The following is a 16,897-nucleotide window of genomic DNA, read 5'->3' on the forward strand; positions in this document are numbered from 1 at the left end:
ATGGACTTAAAAAACTGTCACAAGAAAACGAACTACTCCTGAACAGTAAAATAACACGACAAGAGATCGAACATGCCATTCAGAACATGAAATTGGGCAAATCTCCTGGGCCAGATGGCCTGACCTCCAAGTACTATAAGACATTAAGTGACTATTTGATCCAACCATTGTTGGAGGTTAGCAACGAAATCATGGAGGGAAAGAAGGCGCCGGAATTGTGGAAGGAAGCTTTCATCACATTGATACCAAAATCAGAAACTGAAAAGACACAACTCAAGAACTATCGCCCCATCTCCCTTTTAAATGTGGATTATAAAATATTTGCTGATGTTTTGGCAGGCAGACTCAAAAGAGTTTTAAATGAAGTAATTCACAAAGACCAGGCTGGCTTTCTCCCAGGTAGACACATGTTTGCTAATACAAGGAACATTATTGACATTTTGGAACTTTTGCAAACACATATAAACACTAAAGCAGTGCTAATCTTTATAGATGCGGAGAAGGCCTTTGACAACATCTCTTGGAAATTCATGAAGGGAAACTTAAAAGAAATGGGAGTGGGGCGGGGTTTTGAAAATGGGATTGATGCGATATATTCAGAACAAAAGGCAAAATTGATAGTTAACAATGTGGTAACAGAAGAGTTTAAAATTGAAAAAGGAACACGACAAGGCTGCCCGATTTCCCCTCTGTTATTTATCTCAGTTTTGGAGGTGCTCTTGAATTTGATTAGAGGGGACCGGTTGGTGCAAGGGATCCAGGTCGGAGCGAAACAATATAAACTTAAAGCTTTTGCAGATGACCTAGACTTGACACTGCAGGAGCCAGAATCTAGTACGAAAAGAGTATTACAATTGATTCATGATTTTGGTCGGGTGGCGGGATTCAAGCTAAATAAACAGAAAACTAAGGTGTTGGGAAAAAATTTGACAGATACAGAGTCAGAACGGTTTCAGAGAGAAACAGAACTATCATTGGTGAAAAAGGTAAAGTACCTAGGGGTAAACATAACAGTAAAAAATCTGAGTCTATTTAAGGATAATTATGAAAAATGTTGGTCTGAAATTAAGAGAGACTTGGACAGTTGGACAAAATTGAAGCTTTCTTTGTTAGGCCGAATTGCTGCTATTAAGATGAATGTATTGCCAAAGATGTTGTTTTTGTTTCAAACGTTGCAAATTGTGGACAAGATGGAGTGCTTCCGGAAGTGGCAGAAAGATATTTCCAAATTTGTCTGGCAGGGCAAAAAGCCCAGAATTAAGTTTAAGATATTAACCGATGCGAAAGAAAGAGGGGGCTTTGCCCTGCCAGACTTAAGGTTGTACTATGAAGCCGCAGCTTTCTGCTGGCTAAAAGACTGGCTACTTCTCGAAGACACTGATGTGTTGGACTTGGAAGGTTTTAACAATGCTTTTGGTTGGCATGCATACTTATGGTATGACAAAGTTAAGATCAATAAGGCCTTTAAGAACCATATTGTCAGGAAAGCAGTGTTTAATGTCTGGACAAAATACAAAGACTTATTGGAAAATAAAACTCCAAGGTGGCTTTCACCTCTGGAAGCTAAGGCCCGAAAAAGACCCAATATGGAAGCCAATTGGCCAAAATATTGGGAAATATTAGAAAAAGATGGAAATAATTGGAAATTGCAGAGTTTGAAGAAAATGAAGGATAAAGTGCGAGACTGGCTACATTACGCTCAGATTAAAGAAGTTTTTAAAAATGACAAAAAGTTAGGGTTCCAGGTGGAGAAATCGAAGTTGGAAACAGAACTGTTAGAACCTAAGACTAAGGTACTTTCAAGAATGTATAACTTGCTGTTGAAATGGAACACACAAGACGAAATGGTTAAATCGGCTATGATAAAATGGGCACAGGATATTGGGCATAACATTATGTTGGAGGACTGGGAAAGGTTGTGGACCACGGGGCTGAACTTTACTGCATGTAATGCTTTGAAGGAAAATGTAATGAAAATGATATACAGATGGTACATGACCCCAGTTAAACTTGCCAAAATATACCATTTGTCTGATAATAAATGTTGGAAATGTAAAGAAAATGAAGGAACATTCTTTCACCTCTGGTGGACCTGCCCTAAAGTGAAGGCCTTCTGGGAAATGATATATAATGAGTTGAAAAAGGTATTTAAGTATACCTTCACTAAGAAACCAGAGGCCTTCCTTCTGGGTATTGTCGGCCAGAAGGTGCTAAAGAAGGACAGAACATTCTTTATGTATGCAACAACGGCAGCAAGGATACTCATCGCTAAGAACTGGAAAACTCAAGATCTACCCACACTGGAAGAGTGGCAGATGCAGCTGATGGACTATATGCAATTGACGGAGATGACTGGCAGAATCCGAGACCTGGGAGAAGAAAGGATTGAAGAAGATTGGAAGAAATTTATGATTTACCTACAAAAATATTGTTATTTAGTGGAATGTTAAGAAGGATGCTTGATTATAAATAATTAGCCATCACTAAACTGGATTGGAATTTGGTGATAAGTGAGATTAAGAGAAACAAAAATATGTTGGAGAATTGTTACATTATATTGAAATGAGCGGTTATAAAATTGCAAATAAGATAATAATTTGCTTGGAAAAATTTATTAACGATGTAAGTGGGAGCGGGAGACGTGAGGAAGTCCAAAGAAGTTGTGAAACTTTGTTAAAACAAAGCAATGTTGTTTATTATCTTTATACTCCTTTTATAAAAAACCTCAATAAATATTTTACAAAAAAAAAAAAAGGGAGAGATTTCTTGCGCTCAAGTGCTGCACTGCTATGGGAAACAAGTCCCTCTTGAACATGCGCTAAGATCTGGACTTCCTCCATGCAGACTGAAGGTGTAACTATGTGAATAAATCATATTTCTTAATGCTATGACAGTCTCCCCTGAGTATTCATTTCCCCAGAGGAGCACAAACCCTGGGTGAGCCCGGAAACCCCCTAGAATCTTGCTACCGCTTGGCAGAGAGTGGGGTGGTGCCCAACTTCTGTAGGCTTCAAGGTTTGTCCCCTTCCACTGACGGCTGTTGCGCTAAGGTCCTGCTTGTGGGCTTTTCATAAGCATCTGGTTCAACATTGTGAAAAGGTGTTAGACTAGATGGGCCTTTGGCCTGATTAAGCAAGCCTCTCCGTTTCCTTTAGAGTCACCCACCTTCCTGAACAGAGATGGTCCCTTCTGCACAAGGAGCACAATCATAGCAGCAAACGGGCTCCCCTTCTTTAGCAACTCTGGCGTATCCAGGGCGACAGATTTCGGTGCATCTTGAATGAGGCACAACCTAAAAACATGGGAAAAGAGCACCAAAAGGAGACCGGCATAAATTACAGACATCATCTGAAGGCCCTGACTAAAAACAAAGCTCAAATAAAAATCATTTTTAAAATACTGAGGCCAGATTAGAAAGCTGTAAAATGGGAACCAGACCCTCCTAAATTTTGTAGAACTGTGGAAAATCCCTCTTCTTTCTGACATAAAGTTTCATTTGTAATTGCTGAATACAAATATTGTTAAACAGAAAGGATTCAACAAACTATGGCCTTTCTAACTGCATATGAGATTTGAGGAAGCTTAAAATGGGAATGAGACCCTTCCAAATTTTGTTTGGACTGTGGAGACATTTTGTTTTTGATGTAAAGTTTCATATTTAAAAAGCTTCAGGTTACACACTCCGCTAACCCAGAAATAGTGCTTCAGGTTAAGAACTTTGCTTCAGGATAAGAACAGAAATTGGGCTCCGGCGGCATGGCCGCAGCTAAAGTGGTGCTTCACGTTAAGAACCACCCATTAGCTAAAGTGGTGCTTCAGGTTAAGAACAGTTTCAGGTTAAGAACGGACCTCCGGAACGAAATGAGTACTTAACCCGAGGTACCACTGTACATTGTTTAAGGTAAAAGGTTAACTAATTAAACTATCTATTGCCTTTTAAAATTTGTTTGGGGTTTATTGCTCCTGTTTGTTACTATGATATGTATTTTTGTGTTTTTATAAGTAGTTGGCGTTATTGGGCAGCTGTTAAAGCCCACATGGCAGCTACGGCCCCCCTGTCAACTTTGGGTCCATTGATGCATTTTCATCTCTCCCTCTGAGTGGATGAACAAGGAAAAGTGTAAAGACAGCCTCTCCTCTCTTTGCCCCTCTCCAACTGAATTGCTATGCAAAACAGAGAGGGCAAGGAAAACAGCAGTGAAGGGCCCTGGGAAGGGCCATCTTAGGGTTAATCTGAAATGGGCAGCTACTGGCAAATTATCCGAACTTAGCAGATGTCACCACAAGGGACCTGCAGCCAGTGTGGTGGAGTGGTTACCCGGGAGAACAAGGTTCAATTTCCATGAAGCTTTCTGAGTGACCTTGGAGCGTTCACAGGGTTGTTGTGGGGATAAAAATAAGAGGCAGCAAACCACACATAGCGTTTTGAGCTCCATAAAGGTGGGATGTGTCAGGTATAATGGCATTTCTGAAGTACAGAAGCCATAGAAGCTTATAGAATCTAACAGAAGTGTTCCAGAATCTTCTAGTGTATCAGGAATTTCCCAAGGTTTCCATGGAAACAGACATGCAGCTGGAATGAGCTCGTTGTGTTTCCAGGTCAAACTCCCCCAGCCTGCCTATAAATGAGATGGGGTCGAATGTTATTCTTACTTTCCCTCTCTCTGATGTTCCTTCACTGTCTCATTCTGAATTGATTTTCTCAGAGTATGTTGTTCGTTTTAAGTTTTTTACTGTTGTATTTTACTGCAACTGGATTATTAAGAGAGTGCCCTTCCAGGGATCTGATACTGAACTGTCAAGCTTATTTCTGCCTCAGTAAACTTTTACTAATTAATCCACTGCGCCTGAGTCCTCCCTGTGTCTTCTTGAAGCTGCTACACACTTACAACTGTGAAGTCATTCCCCCAGAGTCCTGACACAATATTAATGCAATCAATCAATCAATCAATCAATCAATCAATCAATCAATGCAATGACCTTGCTGAAGTTCCCAGGCCACACAATGGCTTCTGAATTAATGGTGAACTTTACATCGAAGGATGTCTGTCCCTCGATGCTCCCAACTTTCATTCTGCTGTGAGATCTATTGGGAAATACGACCCAGTTCATGATATCAAAGTTGGCAGTCAGCTCCCCATTCTTATCAAAATACATCCCTCCTATGGATGAATTGGAAAGCTGGATTTCTTTTAAGAAAGCATGAAGCTAGAACGGCAGAGAAAACAGCTGCGTTTAGAAAACATGATATGAGGGTTGCGTGTGGGAACTACAGGCTTGGGTGCAAACTCCATTGCAGATGACAGTACACTATATAATTGCATAACAATTGCAAGATGTTTTCTGGGCATTTGATTTATCAAATCCATTCATGAAGTTGGATATTTTGTGGGATGTAATCTTGTTTTCCTTTGATAATTGAGAAAGGTTCCAGACCGCTTACCACTTTTGAGCGATCGACCCTAAATCGGGGAGATAGAGGCAGAGACCTCGTATCTGTTTTATTTGGTGACTTTTGGGTCATTACAACAGGTCCTTTATCAGGTTTTAAATCCTCTTGGGATAAGAGTCAAATAAACATATATTAAGGACATGGCCAGGAAAGCACTTTGGAACTCTAGAAAGGTTACATGCTTTTTAATTAGCTATAATCTATTCTATTGTGATTTCAACTTTGTATATGCTTCAGAAATAGAGTTCAAATTAGGGTTTTAAATTTCTTTATTAGAATTTTATTGTTTTAACATTTTTGTAAACTGCTTTGAGGTTTTTTTGAGCAGTCAAGCGATATATACATCTTAGGAAATAAATATATTAAATAATCAATGTGACAGAACACTCCTTAGCAATTTATCATGCCCTGTTTTGTGAATGAATATCTCCCAATGCTTTTGTTTATTAATTAGTTTCAAACTATTGTAGAACCACAAAAAAAGATGAACAAAAACAAAAAAATTCTCGGGATGTTCAGTTAAAGACAGGGCATACAATCACAATGTGATAAACTGCAAAAGATATAGACTCTGTAACGAATTCCAATGATGGGAAAAAGGGGAGAGGACAGACCTGCCATGGCTTCAACCTTTGATGTTCCAATCTGTCTCCTCCACCTGCCATTAACCTCCATTTGGATCTGAATGAATATGCAGCATTTAAAGCCTGAGCCACAAGTTGGACACCGTAGTAAATGCTGTAACGATCTTGAGACCAGATTCCCTCAACCACTTCCTGGGGCAAAGTTTCCAGTTGTTCCTTTTCTGTGCACCTTGTCCAACCCTCCACAGACTGCACTTTGTTTGAGCATGAACAATTGAATGCTCTTGACCAAAACTGTGCAGCTGCAGTTGCAGCTTCAGATGAAAGGCGAGGATAGTAACCCTGTTCTGTCCTTTTTTTGGTATTCATTACCAAGGACAAAGAACCTTGGGCAGGCTGGAAGGAAGCCACATCACCAAACAACATCACATCAATGTCAATAACATCTGTTGTGATCCAAACTAACCCCTGAGATTTCCTCACTTCATGAATGCGTTGTAAGAATGTGATTGTATAAATCCCATTTTCAGAGTCTCCATAGTAAATGAACACCTTGACTTGTCTCAGGACAGATGGTCTACAATCTAAGGATGACATCTCCGTAATGAAAAAAGGCATTTTTTCCAAGAAAGCAGCACAGATCCCACTATGGATCATCAGAGGTGTGAAAGCACTCAGGAACCTTTCTCCATTGTCATTGTCTGGAACAAAGAGACCAACCCATGTCCACCCGAAATGCAACAACAACTTGACAATCCCCATGTACTGGGTTTCTTGTTTTGGGACCATCCAGAAGATAAATGGAAACTGTTTTTTCCCCTTAAGATCATAAGCAGTAGAGCCCAGACTGATCTAGAAAGAAAAGGATTTGTGTCTTGTTTTCAGGAATAAAAAAGAAAGGCCCTGTCACATGATCAGGCCAGTGATCATGTGACATCTAATCCAGCATCCTGTTTTCACAGTGGCTAACCAGTTGCTTCTGGGAAGCATTTCATGCCTCCGGTTGAGAATCTGGAGCTCACAGAGAAGGAAGTGGCTCCAATGAATATTGAGGCAGAATAGGGCATCTGGGGCATGCAGGGGTCATGGAATTCCAACCTCTTCTAAGAATCACAATGGGCTACTTCAAAGAATGAGAGGCAGAAGTAGAAGCTAGGTAGTGACACAGTCTGCAGGAGTGCAGGCCCCTTAACCTTAAATTAGCTTCTAGACAGCCACAGGTCTTCCTGAGAAAGAAGAACTCCTGGCGAGTGAGGGACTATGTTGAAATATGATACTAATTCTTCCTACACCAGTCTGGTGAGGGTGAGAGAAAGAGACCCAGGGCTTTCCAAATCAGTTCCCACTTTCTTAAAATGTGATATTCTTTCTATGGTCCCTCTTTTCGGGTACTTCTGTTTTATGTTCCCTGGAGAGTAGGGAAGTGGAAAATTTGGCCCTTAGGTTGTTGTTGAACTACAACTCCCATCAGTCCCCATGGCCAGCAATGGATGGCTTGGTAGTTCAGAAACCTCTGGAGGGGTGAAGGGGTTTCTCAACACTGGTGGAGATATAGAAATGAGGAAGGAAACAAAGTCCTACCTGGGGCATTTTGTAGACGCTCAACATTCTTGAAATATGGCTAGAGATTTCAGTAGCTGTTTCTTCAAAAACAGCTAACACATTATTTTGTCCTTCACAGCTGTAGCTTGGAATGCTGTCTAGCATGGCACCAGCCGCTGTTGTGACATCAAAAGCGGCCTCATAGATGCTGTAGCCCAGGGTGACATTGGGTAAAAACTTAGGATTCTGGTTGATCTCCTGAATGGCAAATAAGGGGGACAGAGTGGGAGAGGGGTTCGTTGATGTTGAACTGCAAATAAATGAATAAACAAACAATTTTTTCAGAGGGGTCCACTTTCCATTTAATGAAGACAACATGTCATACTCTTCGTTCTATAAGAACCTAAGAAGAATCTACTAGTCTTATATCTAATGGGCCAAGCTTTGAAGGAGTACAATCTTGTCCATGCGCTCCAACAAGGAAATAAATAATTTTTAGGACAGCTTGCAGCTTGGGTGAATTTGAGTGGAGTGATAACTTACAGTTTCTGGAGCTCAGAGACTTGACAGGAACTATGTACAGGATGAGAAGGAACGAAAGAGAGAAAGAGCAGACATATTGTCTGGAGAGGACATAAAACAAAATCTCTGAGGTTTGATAGGCAGAGTTATCACTGACATAGTGGCTTTAAACAAGTGCTGGCTAGGTTGATAGACAAGCAGTGCCCTTGTTTGGTTTCACGTATCCAATGCATGAACTAGAAGCTCAGAAGAAGGAAATGTGTTTGCTCTTTTCCAACAGTAGCAACATGAAATCACAGCTGAGAACAAGGTGAAGATTCAGGAGTTCATGATGAAAAGCATTTGTTCCAACAATTTCCCCTGCCCACTTACCTAGCTATTAGAGAGACGCAGAGAAAGCTTAGTTCCTTGCGAATTTGGAACTGAGGTTTGTAGTTAACACCCCCAAATCAAATTTAGTCTGATTCACTCCAACCTGCACTAAAGTTTGCCAAATGTTTTGCAGAGAAAACACAGCATTTTGCAGCACCCCACAAAGGGAGCAAATGTCACTTAATATGGGGGTCACAGGGTCACCCAAAAACCCAACATTGCCTGATTCATTCCAAACCCAAGCCAACAATTTGATTCAACAGGACCTGAACCAATTGTAGAAGTCTGCCAACAGAAGCAGGAGAAGAGATGATCAGCTGTTCTCTAGATGCTGCCTTTGCAAATTAAACTGAAGCCTCCAAAGGGTTCAGAATTAACCTCCCTGTTTGCAGGGTACCAAGAGGCCAGTGGGCACTGAGATTCTTTCAAAATCAAGAGATGGGCAAAGGAGGGAGAAGGGTTTATTAGGGATGGCCAGAAATTAAGTGCTAATAGCAGCATTTGTGAATGTAGAGTGGGTAACATACAGCCACTTACCTCATAACATGGTTTACGGGGCGCTGGGAAAAGTCAGGTTTGTAAATTACAACACCACCTTGATATATGACCCCACTAATGAGGTGGTCTCCTGGCCTGTAATAATTCAGTGGATCATTCATATTTAATAGACATTTTGCTTTCAGTATCCCACTGACTCCATGGGGCATTAGCAGCAGAAACAGCAACAGCAGTAATATCATTCTGGCCATGCCTGCAAGAGTCATAAACTCTTGTGATAGCAGTGACATTAGGAGTGCAGCCGGACTCGTACAGTAGCTTTAAGCAAAGGTACAAAAAGGAAACCTGCCACAGAAAGGATCCCTGCCTGCCCCAAATCTCTCAGGCCAAGCTTCAGATATTTATGACCCAGTTGTTCTTGCAGGCTTGTGACAATAAGTTACCTCATCCTGCCTGTGATTATGGTGTTTATTTTATTTTTGGACTCAAAGGCCCTTATTGGGGAAATCCCTGGACTAGATAATTATAAGGTTCAGAAGGTCCATCTCCCTGGCATCTGTGTGTGACTCAATGGGCACGGGAAGAGTGTGGGCAAAGCATGTTTGTGAGAACTCACAGATGGGGCTATCGGTTTGGGCCCTGCTTAATTTGAGGGGTCATGAACTTTAGTAAAATCCCAGAAACTAAAGAACAGCTATGATTGTTAAAGTCTAGTAAGGCAGGACATGAACGCTTATAAACTCCAGTATGGTGTGGATTATATAGATAGCAACAAGTTTTTCTCCCTCCCAACAATAATACTAGAAGTTCTGGTGGAGAACTTAAATCGTTGTGTCCTAGGCCCTCATCCAAGACCCCGATCCCTACACCACCTTGTTTCTGGGGGGTTGGGAAAAGTCGCATGGAACATCTGCTGCAGCTTGTGGTCTGATGACCCCACTAATGAGGTGGTCTCCTGGTCGGTAATAATTTAGTGGATCATTTCCCTTTTTCAGATTCAAGGGGCGTTTTGCTTTCAGCATCCCGCTAGTCCTGTGGAACCTTAGCAGCAGACGTAGTAGCAGCAACATCACCCTGGCTACGCCTGCCAGAGTCTTGCTGTATTGTGATAGCAGTGACATTAGTAGCACAGCTGGACTCCTACAGTAGCTTCAGAAAAAAGTAACAAAATGAAGACTCCTACAAAAATGAGTCCTCTGCCCCCAATGTCTGAGACCAGGTTCTCAGTAGTACTGGAGATATTTATGTCCCAGTTCTTCTTTCAGGCTTATTACAAGACTTTTAACTCATCCTGTCTTTGAGTCTGATGTCTATGACTCAAAGGCCACCTTTGGGGAAATCCCTGGACTAGAGATTTTGATAATGAGAAGGTTGAGAAGGTCCACCTCCTCTGCAACCTCCTCAAGGGGCAGAGGCAGAGTTGTAGCTAGAGAAAAAGAGCTTTGAGAGAACTCACAGATGGGGCTGCCAATCTGGGTCCTGCTAGGTCTGATGAAACCAGCAAAGTTCAACCATCAGTAGAGAAGCCATGATGGATAAAGGCTAGTAAGGCAGGAGATGATAGTGTTTTAGAAACTGAATTATATTATCCTTACAACAAACCTCTGAGGTAGGTTAGGCCGAGAGACTTGCCCAAGGTCACTCAATGAGCCTAATAAGTGAGCGGGGATTTGAACCTTGGTCTCCCAGGTACAAGGCATAAAATGAAGCTGGATGTTGCATAATTTAGGACAGTCCACAAGGAAATACCATACCTTCCAAGATTTCTCTGGTGAAAATAGGGACACCCTATTCCATCATAATTTTATTATTTATATAACCTCCCCACACCCTTCTGACTGGGTTGCCCCAGCCACTCTGGGTGGCTTCCAACTTATATAAAACCATAATAAAACATGAAACATTTTAAAAAAACTTCCCTGTACAGGGCTGCCTTCAAGTGTCTTATAAAGGTTGTACCCACTTGGCTCAGGGGTCACATAACTCCATACCCTCTAATATTTCTCTGATGAAATTAGTCAGACTATGGGATTTGCTCCCACATGAGGCAGGGGTGGCCACCAACTTGGAGAGCTTTTCTAGACAAAAGGATTGCACAAATTCAGGGAGCACAAGGCTATCAATGGCTACTAAGTATCTCAAATCTCCACCACAAGAGGCAGTAGCTCTCTCAATACCAGTTTGTGGGAACCCCAACTCTGATCTTGCACCCAGGTCCTGCTTCCCACAGGCATCAGATTGGCCACTGTGACAGCAGGAAGCTGAACTGAATGGGCCTTTGATCTGATCCAGTGAAGAAGAGGAGGAGGAGGAGGAGGAGGAGGAGTTTGGATTTGATATCCTGCTTTATTACTACCCTAAGGAGTCTCAAAGCGGCTAACAATCTCCTTTCCCTTCCTCCCCCACAACAAACACTCTGAGGTGAGTGAGGCTGAGAGACTTCAGAGAAGTGTGACTGGCCCAAGGTCATCCAGCAGCTGCATGTGGAGGAGCGGGGAAGTGAACCCGGTTCACCAGATTACGAGTCCACCACTCTTAACCACTACACCACACTGGCTCCCTCAAGTGGTCTCCTCAAGGTTCTTTCATGTGTTTCCCCCAGGCATAAACAGATATTTCCCTCTCACGTGCCTAGACCATCTGACGTCACACAATAAGGGTATGTTTGGGGTTGAGGGGTTTCTTGTGATAACTGATACTAAGCACTCACTGAGTTTTCAGAACCTTACTAGAGGCAGAAGGAGAAGCAAAGGCAGCATTGTTCAGTTTTGGACACTTGGAGCTACTGCTAGTCCCTAGCAGTGTGAGGAGGTTATTGCTTCTGTTTGCCACGTGTTGCATGTCAGCTACTCAAATACTGCCTGACCAGCTCAGCATGTCACCACAACTTCCTGCTTTTGCTGCGGATGCCCCTTCCGTGAGGTGGGCGGAGGTTGTGATACTTCTGACACCCACTGCTTCCTTTCTTGGAAGGAGGATCTTATGGAGGCGGAGTGCTGATTTTGCTGACATCCTTCCAGCCCACAGTGTTCTGAGCCTTTTAATGCATTTTGGCCCTTTCCTCAAACTGGGGAGTAGGGATTTGGTGAATCTGCCAATGTTGGTTTCTCATTTCCCCAATCTTAAGTTTGGTTCTCCTAATTTGTGATTTATTCATTTCTAGCACAGAATTTATGGTGCTGCAGGAGACTCTTGAGAGTCCCATGGACTACAAGAAGATCAAACATATCCATTCTTAAGGAAATCAGCCCTGAGTGCTCACTGGAAGGACAGATCCTGAAGCTGAGGCTCCAAGACTTTGGCCACCTCATGAGAAGAGAAGACTCCCTGGAAAAGACCCTGATGTTGGGAAAGATGGAGGGCACAAGGAGAAGGGGACGACAGAGGATGAGATGGTTGGACAGTGTTCTTGAAGCTACAAACATGAGTCTGACCAAACTGCGGGAGGCAGTGGAAGACAGGAGTGCCTGGCGTGCTCTGGTCCATGGGGTTACGAAGAGTCAGACACGACTAAACAACTAAACAACAACAGCACAGAGTATTCCATTTGTCAGCATTCTTGTGTGACTTATTATGCTTATAATGTACATTTCAATAAGAAACATTTCCTTTTTTTTTTTGCAGATTTCCTCTAATACAATGCCTTACTTGGCTAGAGAATTGTGTTGCAAAATCAGAGAACGGTGAATTATAAAAGATGCGGCATTTTGCTTCATGTCTTGCTCAAAAGGTTTTCTCCCTTTTCAGAACTGTCTCTTGCAAATTCCACACACAGTTACAGCCACTTCTGCCTCTGCCCCTCTTTGCTCACCACTGCCACGTGAACCCAAGAAAGTTGCTTAGAAAAGGAATGAGGCCCCTGGCAGAGGCGGATTTAGGGAATGGCGACCTGTTTGGCCACACTGGGTGTGGAGTCTTGGGGGAGCTCTATGACATAGAGCATCTATGACCAGTGGCGTAGCGTGGGTTGTCAGCACCCGGGGCAAGGCAAGTAATTTGCGCCCCCTAACCCGTGGATTTTAGTAGGGGCAGAGAGCTGCGAGTGTGAGCACGCCCCCCCAGATGTTGCGCCCGGTGCGGCCAGCCCCCCCTGCACTCCCCACACTACGCCACTGTCTATGACATAGAATGGAAAGTGAGAGGCGAGGGAGGACACAAAAATCTGGCATCACACAGGGTGCATCTGGAAATTGAGACTGCAGGGTCTACCACTACACCTGGGCTGTAAACCCCATCCCTGTTTCAAAACAATATCAAACCCTGAAAAATCCCTTTTATTTGCAGCATCAACTGCAACTCTTGGTTCAAATTGCTCTAAACTGTCGGAGGAAGAATGTTTGACTTTGCTCACAAGAGCCTTTCCTTGCATTCTGTCTCCTGTTGATGACAAGCATTTGATAAGAGAAGAAGAAGAAGAATAGTTTGGATTTGATATCCCACTTTATCCCTACCCAAAGGAGTCTCAAAGCGGCTAACGTTCTCCTTTCCCTTCCTCCCCCACAACAAACACTCTGTGAGGTGAGTGGGGCTGAGAGACTTCAGAGAAGTGTGACTGGCCCAAGGTCACCCAGCAGCTGCATGTGGAGGAGTGCAGACGCGAACCCGGGTCACCAGATTACGAGTCTACCGCTCTTAATCACTACTAAGTGGAATTAGAAGGTCAAATTAACATTCTATGTTAAACTAATTTAAGAATATATATATTTTTAAATTAGTTGAACATAGAATGTGAGATATATATATATATATATATATATATATATATATATATATATATATGCAGGTTTTGGTGTCCTCGGGTGTCTTCCCGTGTAAAAGTTGGGGTGTCTAGGCGACGTTTCGACGAGGTCTCACTCGTCATCTTCAGGCTGGTGCTTTCGGCTTCTTGTTACTGGAACAGAGCGGGATCTCAATGTTTGAGTTCCTATAAATACTGTAGAGGGGGTGTGGTGTCTAGCCTCCAATGTTCTGGGCAGAGAGGAAGTTCCCAGGCTAGTGTGCCTTTTCTTCTTTTGTTCCTTAATTACTTGAGAGATACCTTGAGTGATTTCTTGAGTGATATCCTGAGTACCACTTAGGTGGGTCATTAGGTGTGGATTAGTTGCTAAAGTCTTTGTGTCTTGACCTCTTGAACTTTGTGAAGAGTTTTCCTGAGAAGATGGCTGTATTGCACTTAGTTGTGCTTTGGCTTGGCTTCGTGTATAGGGGCGAGCTGTGGTTTTGTGGCTTGTGTCAGCCAGATCTGTGTAGGGATTGCAGGGGGGTGCAGCATCCGGAGGTGCCACCATGGATTGGCTACTGGATGGTGTCAGTAATTCATCTGTGGAGAGGGTCTGGGTTTGGGTCTGGTGTGGTTGATTGGTGTTGGCGTTCTGTGTGCCTCTGGATCTGGTGTCAGTTTTTGTGGAGAGGGCTAATTTCCAGATGTCTGGCAAGCGGGATGTGTCGTCACGCTTGTTCATGTTGTGAGGGTGTTTCTCTATCTCGATGGCTTCCATGATTATTCTCTTGTGGTGATGTTCCGTGTTAAAGAGCAATTTGGAATCTGCAAAATTAATTTCGTGTCCTGTTTCTTTCATGTGTTGGAAAAGAGAGGAAGTTTTTTCTTCTTTTTTGACGGCATTCTTGTGTTCTGCGATACGTGCATTTATTCGTCTGTTTGTTTGTCCAATGTACGTGGCTGGGCAGACTTTGCAGGGTATTTCATAGATCCCTTGGTTTTCCAACTGGATTTTATCCTTGGGGTTTCTGAGGATATTGGCTATTTTTTGGTTGGTGCAAAAGGCTGTTTTGATATTGTGTTTATGGAGGATTTTGCTAATTTTATCTGTAGTGCCCTTGATATAAGGAAGGAGGGCCATGCCATTGTTTTCTTCTGTGTCTTGGTTTTTGGGGGGTGTTTCCTTTTGGATTAGCTTCGTAATCCTGTTTTGCTGGTATCCATTGGCAATTAACACATTTGAGAGATTCTGTAACTCAGTTGTCAAGTGGTCTTTGTCAGCCAGGCGTTTGGTTCTGGAGATGAGAGTCTTGGCTACGGAGTTTATTTGTGCAGGGTGGTGGTGTGATTGTGCATGTAAGTAGCGGTTGGTGTGTGTTTTTTTCTGGTAGATAGTGTGTCCTAGGGAGCCATCAGGTTTTTTGTAGATTAGGACGTCAAGGAAGGGAAGTTGGTTGTTGGCTTCTATTTCCATAGTGAATTGTATTTTGGGGTGTAAGTTGTTGAGATGTGTGAGGAAGCTATCCAGTTTTTCCTTCCCGTGTGGCCAAATTACAAAGGTGTCGTCAACATATCTGAGCCAAAGTTTGGGTTTGTGTTCTGACTTGTCTAAAGCATTGGTTTCAAAGTGTTCCATGTACAGGTTTGCGATGACCGGTGAGAGGGGTGATCCCATAGGTGCTCCTTCTATCTGTTTGTATCTTTGTCCATTGTGGATGAAGTACGTGTTGGTTAGGCAGTGGTTGGTCAGGTCCAAGATGTATTCGGGGGGATTGTATTTGTTTTGAATAGCTGTCAAGGCTTCATTAATGGGCACTTGTGTGCCCATTTTTTTTTGGATGAAAAAAAAACCGGTCATAAAATTAGCAAAATCCTCCATAAACACAATATCAAAACAGCCTTTTGCACCAACCAAAAAATAGCCAATATCCTCAGAAACCCCAAGGATAAAATCCAGTTGGAAAACCAAGGGATCTATGAAATACCCTGCAAAGTCTGCCCAGCCACGTACATTGGACAAACAAACAGACGAATAAATGCACGTATCGCAGAACACAAGAATGCCGTCAAAAAAGAAGAAAAAACTTCCTCTCTTTTCCAACACATGAAAGAAACAGGACACGAAATTAATTTTGCAGATTCCAAATTGCTCTTTAACACGGAACATCACCACAAGAGAATAATCATGGAAGCCATCGAGATAGAGAAACACCCTCACAACATGAACAAGCGTGACGACACATCCCGCTTGCCAGACATCTGGAAATTAGCCCTCTCCACAAAAACTGACACCAGATCCAGAGGCACACAGAACGCCAACACCAATCAACCACACCAGACCCAAACCCAGACCCTCTCCACAGATGAATTACTGACACCATCCAGTAGCCAATCCATGGTGGCACCTCCGGATGCTGCACCCCCCTGCAATCCCTACACAGATCTGGCTGACACAAGCCACAAAACCACAGCTCGCCCCTATACACGAAGCCAAGCCAAAGCACAACTAAGTGCAATACAGCCATCTTCTCAGGAAAACTCTTCACAAAGTTCAAGAGGTCAAGACACAAAGACTTTAGCAACTAATCCACACCTAATGACCCACCTAAGTGGTACTCAGGATATCACTCAAGAAATCACTCAAGGTATCTCTCAAGTAATTAAGGAACAAAAGAAGAAAAGGCACACTAGCCTGGGAACTTCCTCTCTGCCCAGAACATTGGAGGCTAGACACCACACCCCCTCTACAGTATTTATAGGAACTCAAACATTGAGATCCCGCTCTGTTCCAGTAACAAGAAGCCGAAAGCACCAGCCTGAAGATGACGAGTGAGACCTCGTCGAAACGTCGCCTAGACACCCCAACTTTTACACGGGAAGACACCCGAGGACACCAAAACCTGCATTCCTGTACCCGTGAAAATCTACGAAAGCATATATATATATATATATATATATATAATGTATATGTGTGAAGTTAAATCTGTAATGACATTAATGAATTTCAATAAAGAACTTTTTCATCCAAAAAAAAAAAAAAAAGGAAAGAGAGAGAGAGAGAGAGATAAAACAGGGAGCGTCTGCTGCGCATGGAGCCAAACAGATGAAACCAAAAGATTTCTCTTGGCAGAGAGAGGTGGGGAGGGAGGGGACCCCCAAACTAAACCTCAAATGACAGAGACTCCTACAGAATCTGCAATGTGCTCC

General features: G+C 42.8%; 1 protein-coding gene across 6 annotated transcripts in view; it reads right to left on the reverse strand.

The window, feature by feature from the left end:
- LOC310837261 (vomeronasal type-2 receptor 26-like) overlaps positions 1 to 10,178 on the reverse strand; it is a 41,077-nt gene extending 30,899 nt beyond the window's left edge. For 2 of the 6 annotated variants that reach the window (XM_083723513.1, XM_083723510.1), the window contains exons 1-5: positions 9,010 to 10,178; positions 7,618 to 7,888; positions 6,067 to 6,888; positions 4,981 to 5,208; positions 3,166 to 3,292 (exon numbers count right to left, since the gene is read on the reverse strand). In XM_083723513.1, the coding sequence (XP_083579639.1) occupies positions 3,166 to 3,292; positions 4,981 to 5,208; positions 6,067 to 6,888; positions 7,618 to 7,888; positions 9,010 to 9,260 (1,699 nt within the window). In that variant the 5' untranslated portion in view covers positions 9,261 to 10,178. Of the gene's footprint in view, positions 1 to 3,165; positions 3,293 to 4,980; positions 5,209 to 6,066; positions 6,889 to 7,617; positions 7,889 to 9,009 lie in introns of those variants that run through there. The other 4 variants (XM_083723511.1, XM_083723512.1, XM_083723514.1 and 1 more) reach the window with 4 other exon arrangements.
- Between the last annotated feature and the right edge of the window lie 6,719 nt (positions 10,179 to 16,897).

This window comes from Podarcis gaigeae (genome assembly GCF_964106915.1).
Source record: "Podarcis gaigeae genome assembly, chromosome: 2".
In the NCBI taxonomy this organism is placed as follows: domain Eukaryota; kingdom Metazoa; phylum Chordata; class Lepidosauria; order Squamata; family Lacertidae; genus Podarcis; species Podarcis gaigeae.